General features: G+C 44.2%; 1 protein-coding gene across 1 annotated transcript; it reads left to right on the top strand.

Moving 5' to 3' along the window:
- The first annotated feature begins 2410 nt into the window (after positions 1–2410).
- Positions 2411–3358, top strand: LOC101438449 (olfactory receptor 9S13-like). The gene has a single exon (XM_004479516.2). It carries the CDS (start codon positions 2411–2413, stop codon positions 3356–3358), a length of 948 nt encoding a protein of 315 aa, XP_004479573.2.
- Positions 3359–9061: the final 5703 nt, after the last annotated feature.

Genomic DNA, 9061 nt, shown 5'->3' with positions numbered 1-9061 from the left:
GATAAGGAAAGCTGAGCTGAGCCAAGTTTCTACTTCCAAGGAAAAGCCAGGAAATCCTGCAGGGAGCAGCTCTAGCCTCCAGCCCCAATTCTTATTGGCAACTAGAAGTTGCCTCTGCCCCTCTCTCCAGTCTCACTTCTCTTCTGAGGAAGCCAGGGCCAAACCAGGAGGGGCAGGTTGTCCTCAGTGTCGACTGTGTTATCATCACTCAGAAGCACAGGAGACCCTGGAGCACAGGACCTGGTGTGGCCAAGGAAGAATCCTGACCATCGTCAGGAAAAGGTAAGGTCAAGACATCCACTGACAGGAATGAAGGATTTTAAAGTGACCTGGTGGAGGGAGGAGACAGTGCTGTGTAGATAGTAGGCACTCAGGGTTGCTCTCCCCAGGTGACATGAAACCTGACCTGGGGCATCAGGGTCATGGGGAGCAGTGCCCCCCACACTCACCTTGACTCAGACCCTCTGTGGGCTGTTTCTGTGCAGGTCCTGAGTCACTGGGTCTGGGTTGGTGGGAGATTCTGCCTTTCTAACAAGCTCCACTTTAGAGTGAAGCTGCTATGGCCTGGACCTCACTCTAGTGGGGGGACTGGAGTAGGGACAGATGATGAGTCCATGACATAGCATCACAGGATCCCTTCAATGGATTGTCATAGGGCTCAGTCTCTATTTGCAGGCAGCTGGAGACTCCCCCAGTGGCCCAGGGAGCCCAAGTCTTGTTCACAAATGAAACCACAGAGCCAGGCATGTGGAAGGGAACTCCAATATGGTTTACCCTAAGCACACAGGCAGCCTGTGCAACCACTACTCCAAATGCCAGGGTTGCCAAGAGAAAGTGTATAGAAAAATTGATCACAAAATCTAGAATACGAAAATCTTGGTGATAAAAAAAAAATCATGGATTTTGAGGGACAGATAGCCACCTGGGCCTCCACTTTGTAGAAAGGGGGCAGTGGGGCTACTCACCTGGGCCACACCGCCCCAAAGGCACCCCAGGGTTACCTCCAGGAGAACATCAGGGCAGACTGCCTCTTATTCCTCCCACCACCCCTGCTCTCCCAGCCCAGTAGCCTCGTGCATCCAAGCAAATTCCAGTGTCCTGGGTAACCTGGCCTGGACATCATGGCTCAGAAGTGCTGCTCGCTGTTCCCATGCTGGAGGGGAACTCTCCTGAGAGAGAAAGGAGGACAATCCATTACTTCTTCTTACCTATTTGTATTGGAACTCCTGTGTTCTTGATGACCCATCCAAGACAGCTTTTTCTTAGAGATCACAGGTGCAGGGCATCCAGGAGGGAACCTCATAAATCATGCTACCTTACAACCCTCCATGTGCAGGGAGCTCACTCCCCTGAAGCAGCCTCTCCACCATGGCAGAGCTCAGCCACCCTGAAACTTTGTAATGCCCTGAGGTCTACTCCCCTTCATCTGGATCCTTCACCCACCCCTCCATTGGGGATGTGATTCCCTGCCCTTTCCTACTGGATTCCATGAATATTTTGCAGTAAACAATCCCTTCACAGTCTCCTGTGTGGTCTATGCTGTGATAAGACAGAGAGGAGAAAAGGTTCAGGTGAATCCAGACGGTAACAGACAAAAGAGGGTCTCTTCTAACCAAGTAGAAGAGAGATGGGTCTCCTTAAAATCATCAGGACCAGAAGAGAATGCTGCAGAGCATGGGAATGGGCTGATGGAGAGAACAAGGGAAGGTATTCTATTACCTGTGCGTGCCATAGCTCCCCATCATGTGATGTGTCTGACACTTGGAAATTATGGTATCAAGAATGCATAGAGCTCACTGTTTCAATGCTGCTGTGCTTGGGCACAGTGTGAGAGACAGAGATGAGGCACAGTCTTGCAGAAGAAACAGTCAGAGAGCATCATGGAACCTCAGGAGCACTAGTCTATCCTGTGTCCAGTCTGTCCAGAGAGGCAGTTATTACCCAACACAATGCTAGTGGAAAGGAGGTGCTCAATAGATATTGCTCAATTTAACAAAGAGTAAAATAAGATAGGGAAAGTCAAAATAAGATCCATGTATAAGCACAGAGGGACATCACCTCTGGGGACAGGGCAGTGTTTAGAACAGGGATGGGGAGGTGTAAACTCTCTCCTTATACCATGAATGTCTCACCTCTGAAGTAATCTCTTTATCCCTACAGCAACACCTCAAACTCCACTGGAGTAAGGGCCAAGTGCAAATATATGATTTCATTACTCAGAATAAATGTCCCCTTTCAGGCATCTTGAGCTCATTTAAAGTACAGCAGTTGCAATTGCTCGTCCACTCAGTGAAAAGTATAGCACCGATGGTTGCTGTGCTCCAGGAGGACATGGGACAGTCCAGCTGTGACCTTCTCTCTCCTGTTGTCTCCTGCCTCCCTTCTGCCTCCCAGGTTCAGCATCCGCGCCATGCCTCCCCGCAGCAATGGAAACCTCTCAGGGGTCTCCTGGCAGGAGTTTGTGCTGGTGGGATTTGAGGGTGGCCCTGAGATCCAGGCTCTGCTCTTTGTAGTGTTCCTGGCCATCTATGTGGTCACTCTCTTGGGGAACCTCACCATGATCATGGTGATCTCCCTGGACACCCACCTCCACTCCCCCATGTACTTCTTCCTCAAGAACCTCTCCTTCCTGGACCTGTGCTTCTCATCTGTCATCGCCCCCAAGGCTCTCACCACATTCTTCTCCTCCAAGATCATCACCTTCATGGGCTGCGCCACACAATTTTTCTCTCTGTTGTTTCTGGGTACTACTGAGGCTTTTCTACTAGCCGTCATGGCCTATGACCGCTTCATGGCCATCTGCAGCCCCCTGCGCTACCCGGTCACCATGCGTCCCTCAGCCTGCGCCTGCCTGGTGCTGGGCTCCTACTGTGGAGGCTGCTTCAATGCCATCGTGCAGACCAGCTTCACGTTCCGCCTCCCGTTCTGCAACTCCAATCGCATCGACCACTTCTTCTGTGACATGCCCCCTTTATTCCGGATCGCCTGCACTAACACGGCCCTCAATGAGCTGGTCATGTTTGGCATCTGTGGAATCAACATTGTGAGCACCACACTTGTTGTCCTGATGTCTTATGGCTACATCACTGTGACCATCCTCAGGATGCCTTCCACAGCCGGGCGACGTAAGGTCTTCTCCACTTGTGGCTCCCATTTGACTGCAGTATCCATATTTTATGGGACTGTATTTGTCATCTATGCTCAGCCAGCAGCTGTGGAGTACATGGAGAAGGGCAAGGTGGTGTCCATTTTCTATACCCTGCTCATCCCTATGCTCAACCCCCTCATCTACAGTCTGCGGAACAAGGACGTGAAGGAGGCACTGCGGAGGCTGGGCCAGAAGCACACAGCCACTTGAAGGAGGGTGGATGAGGACAGGTGGTGTCCTAAGGGCTGAATGGAGCTACAGGAAACACTGGGCACCCCATATTCCCCACATCCATGTGTTCTTGGATGTGTGGAGAAACACATCCATACATCCAGTCATTCAACCCATCTTGAAAGGAGGGCAAGGACCAGATCCATAGTAAGCTGAGATTCAAGATGAAGACAGCATGTTCTTCAGTCAGAACACTAGATGTCCATTAAAGGAGCAAACCCAAAACACCTCAAAACTGGGTGTACAGAAATGAATGAGTTCTCTGTAGGATGGGTCTTCTACCTTTCTTCTATAAGGTAACTGTGGCCATTCCAGGTGTTTTAGCAGGATATCTGTGTGTCTTGATCAAACTTGGTAGAAAAAAACATTTACACTATTTTCCTTCCCCTCAAAATCACCCCAGTTGTAGGCTTTGTCATTTCCTGCTGGGCCTCCATGAACATCTCCTATCACCACATTGGCCTCTTTCCAGTCCATCTTTCATACCAAAGAGATCAGCTTAAAAGAATCATGTAAATGAAGAGGCTAGGCATTCCCACACAGTGATTCTGCTCAGGAATAGGTTTTCTATGGGGTCCCCAATCTGACAACAGGGCCTCTCTCAGACTGTGGCAGGCTGAGGTGGACATGGTTGTTCTGCTCTATGTCAGGGGCTCCCTCTGCCTCCTGACCCATCATACCCTGGCTTTGGCCTTCCTGGTACTGAGAAAGGATGACCCCAGGCCTCCACCCACCACAGCTTCCTTACACTCTGCAGGATATAAAACTGGAAGAAGTAGAAATATATATATATATGTTTAAAACAGAACTTTTATTAATCTACAGAAATAGACCCAAATCACAAGTCTTCAGGTCAGGGAGTTCACTACCACCCGGTTCAAGGAAAATGAGCAGACCAAATATCACATTCCCCTCAGTGCTCCTATCACTCACTACCTTCCAAGGTCAACCACTATCCTGACTCTCACCCACATTGGATTTCCCTGATTTTGAGTTTCCTGTGAATAGAATCACTACAATTGTCTCCTTTCTGACTGACTCCTTTTGCTCAGCAATATATATATATATTTTTTAAATATTTATTTATTATTATTATTTTTTTTTAATTACATTAAAAAATATATATGAGGTCCCATTCAACCCCACCGCCCCCGCCCCCCACTCCCCCCACAGCAACACTCTCTCCCATCATCGTGATACATCCATTGCACCTGGTAAGTTCATCTCTGAACATCACTGCACCCCATAGTCAATGGTCCACATCATAGCCCAGACTCTCTCACGTTCCATCCAGTGGGCCCTGGGGGGATCTACAGTGTCCCGTAATTGTCCGTGAAGCACTATCCAGGACAACTCCATGTCCCGAAAACGCCTCCACATCTCATCTCTTCCTCCCGTTCCCCACACCCAGCAGCCCCCATGGCTACCGTTCCCACACCCATTCCACATTTTCTCTGTGGACATTGGATTGGTTGTGTCCATTGCACACCTATGTCAAGTGAGGGCTTAGATTCCACATGGGTACTGGATGCACTCTTCCCGCTTCTAGTTGTAGACACTCTAGGCTCCATGTTGTGGTGGTTGACCTTCTTCAACTCCATGTTAGCTGAGTGGAGTAAGTCCAATAAGTCAAAGTGTAGGAGCTGAAGTCTGTTGAGGCTCTGGGCCTGGGTGTCATATTATCAGTCCAGAGATTCAAATCCCCTACATATATCTTAAACCCAGCACCAACTACAATTCCAATAAAGTAGCATGCAAGTCTTGTGAAAAGAGATCCCCTCTGAGTCCATTTCCATCACGCAGAAACACCAGCTCCAAAGAAGGGCCATCTGTCATGGCAGTGAACCCCTTCTGCCATGACCATAGAACCCGTGGGTCTCTTTATCCCTCGAAAGAACCAATACCTGGGGTTGTAGCTACCTTATCTGTCTCTTAGACTCTGTTCAGTTGTACATAGGGGTATTCCTTCTGACAACCTCCAGACTCCTTTTTAGAGACTCACAGCCTTATAATCTCATTTCTCTTTTCCATTTCCCCCTTACATTAGTTCAAACCGCTTCCCGAAGTCATGTTATTATATGTAGATAGGTATATTCTGCTGTTCCGCATTGAATCTTTAATTCAAGGTCATTTTCTAGTTGCTTCTTCAGCTGGTATGTGGTAGTGATCCCTCGGTGCCAGGGAGGCTCATCCCCGGGTGTCGTGTCCCACGCTGGGGGGAATGCATCACATCTACACGCTGAGTTTGGCTGTGAGAGTGTCAGCAATATATTTGGGAGTTTAGTTCATGTGAAGTCGTGTAACCAGAGTTCACTGATTTTCATGGCTGTGTAGTAATCGAGTAAATGAAGACACCGTCATTCATTTATTCATTATTTATTCATCCTGGTATCGAAGGACATTTGGGGCATTTCCAATTTGGGGCTCTTAAAATAATGCTGATTGGAACATTCTTTTATTTCTTTTGCTGCAGTGTTGAAGGAATCTCTGTCGAATGTTCTTGGAATTGACCTACTCATCTTTTTTAGATTCAGTCAGTTAGTTTTCCAGAAAGGTTATACCAAATTCTATTGTCAAAATCTTTTTGTGTATGAGTGCTCCCAATACATCATCATGCCCAATTCACATTTTCTCTTTTGTAAAATTTAGTCACTTTGTTGGGTGTGTAATTATAGCACATTGTGATTTTTATTTTCATTTCCCTAATGGCTAATAAGCCTAAGTATCTTTGAATATATTACTACCCATTTGGATATTCCTTTATGGAAAGTATATATGTTTTGTTCATTTTTTCTGCTTACTGTGTGGTCTTTTTCATTTTTATTTATAGAGATTCTTTATATATTCTGGATAGGAATCCTTGGTTAATCATATGATATGTAAATACTTTCTCCCACTTTGTGGTTCTCGTATTTACACTCTCATTGAAGATATTTTGTCTTTTGACTTTGAAAAGTTCTCATACTATTCCCAATAAACTAAGTCATCAATCATTTCCTCTATGGGTACTTCACTTTGTGTCATGCTTAAAGAATCTATATTCTGCCCAAAATGTTATTCTTCTATGTTATTTTGTAGAAGCGTTTTGTTTAATCTTTCATATTTATATCTATAATCCATGTGAAATTAACATTTCTGGGTTTTGTTGAGATAGGGCTTAAATTTCATTTTCCATATAATCACCTTCCTGACCACTTATTATTTTAAATATCCTTTTCCCTCCACTATGCAGTGTCATCTTTGTTATAAGCCAAGTGTTCCATATGTATGTGAACTAGAGTCTCTAGTCTATCCCATTGCTGTTTGTTATTCTTGAGCTATTTCATGATACATTATCGAATTTTAAATAATTCAATAATTCTGCTTAATCCACACAGAACTTTTAATAACTATGCTAGAAAGTCTTTGGAAATGGACAGAGGTGATTGTAGCACATTATCATGAGTGTAATTAACAGCACTGAATCACATGTGAGATTGTGGTTGGAAGGTGTTTAAGTCATGTATGTCTGCAGTAAAGTCAATGGTGACTAAAGTCAATAAATGCCCTTGTATTATAGTTAGCGCAGCGCTTTCTTGACCAAACAACTGGGCAAAACTATCTGGTCAAATTGACATAATACCCTAATCAGGGGAAATTTAGTGACATGTATGTCTCCTGAAGGAAAGCTAGAGGCTGAAACATGGCACTGTATAACATAATGAACCTTGCTGTGGACCATGAAAGTGGTTAATAGTACAAATATAACAATGATCTTCTGTAAACTAGTACAAATGTATGTCACTATGACAAGAAATTAATAATCAGGGCTATATGGGAAAAAATACCTGTAATGCATGCTATGGACCATAGTCAACAGTAGTATTTTAATACTCTTCCATTGTAACAAAGGTACCACACCAATGATAAGTGTGAATAATAGGAGGAAACAAGAGGTATGGGTTTTCCTTTGGGAACAATGAAAATGTCCTAAAATTGATTGGGGTGATGAATGCACAACTCTGTGATTATACTGAGAACCATTGATTATACACTTTGAATGGATTCTATAGTGTGTGAATAAAACTGCTTTTAAAAAGTAATAATAAAATGTGTTAATATCAATTGTAATATCTAAGAATAAAAATAATAAAAGACATGAAATATCTTCAGAAATAAAATTTAACAGTCATTGAAATACATAAAAGGAGAATTGAATAAATAGAGAGATATACCATGCTCATGGATAGGAGAATGCGACATTATAAAATCTTGATTACACAACATAACCAATGTATTCAAACTCATCTTAACCTAACAGAACGTTTTTTATAGACCTGATAAAATTGATTCTATAATTCCTGTGAAGGAACCAAATATAAAAACAATCAAAGAAACACTGAAAATTCAAACAAGGAGGAGGAATGTGCCCTTTTTAACCAAGCACTCCCACATTCAAGATTGCCTGAGTTTGGAGCATGAATGGACCCTAAGCAGGGGCCTTGCCATTTCCAGAAACAGAATAAATTGGGATCTTCACACTCCCATGGCCCCCCACAGAATCTCTGTTGCATCATCTCCCACCAGGGTGTTTAGCAGAGCCCCGGGAAGTGCTTACAACTGCACCTCTGCCTCAGGCTTCCAGCAGGCTGATCTTGGGTCAAGTCTGCTCAGGCCAAGCCCAGGCGTCTGGCCATAAGTGTGCTCTCCTAGGGCTGCCATCGTTCCTTCCTTGCCTCATAAAGCCAGGGTTCCTCTTGCAACAACTCTAGAATGGTGTCCAGAGTAAACATTCCTGGATAACCCCATGGCCACAATTCTACCATGTGCCCTTGTGCTCTCCTCCAGCACAGTCCCTGGGTCCATTCCAAGACAGTCCTTGCTATCCTCCTCTTGCATGCCTTTTCTCCACTCAGGACCATTCTACCAATGCAGTTTCTATATGGCAATGACAGTAGATGTGTGTGTGGGGGGAGCAGGGGTTCAGACCAACTGCCTTAAGGTCAGAGACCACATCTCAGACATTTCTGTAACCCCCAGCCCATGGCTTCTAGTGGCTGCTGAATACATAGCAAATGGACTGAATCGCCCAAACTGTTTCACATCAGGAGATCAATCCATCACAAGCCTCACAAAAACCAGAGGACATCAGGCAGGAAGAGCATTCCCTTCCTGTCTCCTTGTACTCACACCTTTATCCACCTCCTCCCAGCATCACAGAATGAATCATCCCCTTCCTGCTGAAGGCTAAATATTACACCAGGTTGGGGACTCTACCACCTCCCTTTCCTCAGGCTCCTTTAGGGAGTCTTTTCTTATAACCATTCCCTCTCATTTAATCCAAGCTTTTCTCTTCAAATTATATCTAATTTGTCAGGTTTATTTATGTAGTAAAGTTATTCTTAATATCTTGTGATTATCTTTAATTGACTGTAGGATTTGCAGTAGTGTAGTTTTTTTTTTTGCTATTAAAATTAATGATTTCTTTCTTATGCTCTTTAAATCAGCATTCCTAATCATTTGCCATTTATTATTTCTTAATAATTTCTAAGAATAATTCTCGGTTTTTAAATTTTCTCTCCTGAACATTTGCTAATTATGTCCCTCCTATTTTATTCAACTTTAATTTGTTTTATTTTTAGCTTCTTGACTTGAATTCTTAGGGCATTTAATATCACCCTTTCTCCTTTTGTACAATTGTAT

Source organism: Dasypus novemcinctus, chromosome 7 (genome assembly GCF_030445035.2).
Source record: "Dasypus novemcinctus isolate mDasNov1 chromosome 7, mDasNov1.1.hap2, whole genome shotgun sequence".
In the NCBI taxonomy this organism is placed as follows: Eukaryota; Metazoa; Chordata; class Mammalia; order Cingulata; family Dasypodidae; genus Dasypus; species Dasypus novemcinctus.
The sequence above is the reverse complement of the archived record's forward strand: the minus strand, read 5'-3'. Positions and strand labels throughout refer to the sequence as shown.

Bases quoted from the DNA above. Each gene is read 5' to 3' on its own strand.
- LOC101438449 (XM_004479516.2), top strand. From the start codon at position 2,411: ATGCCTCCCCGCAGCAATGGAAACCTCTCAGGGGTCTCCTGGCAGGAG.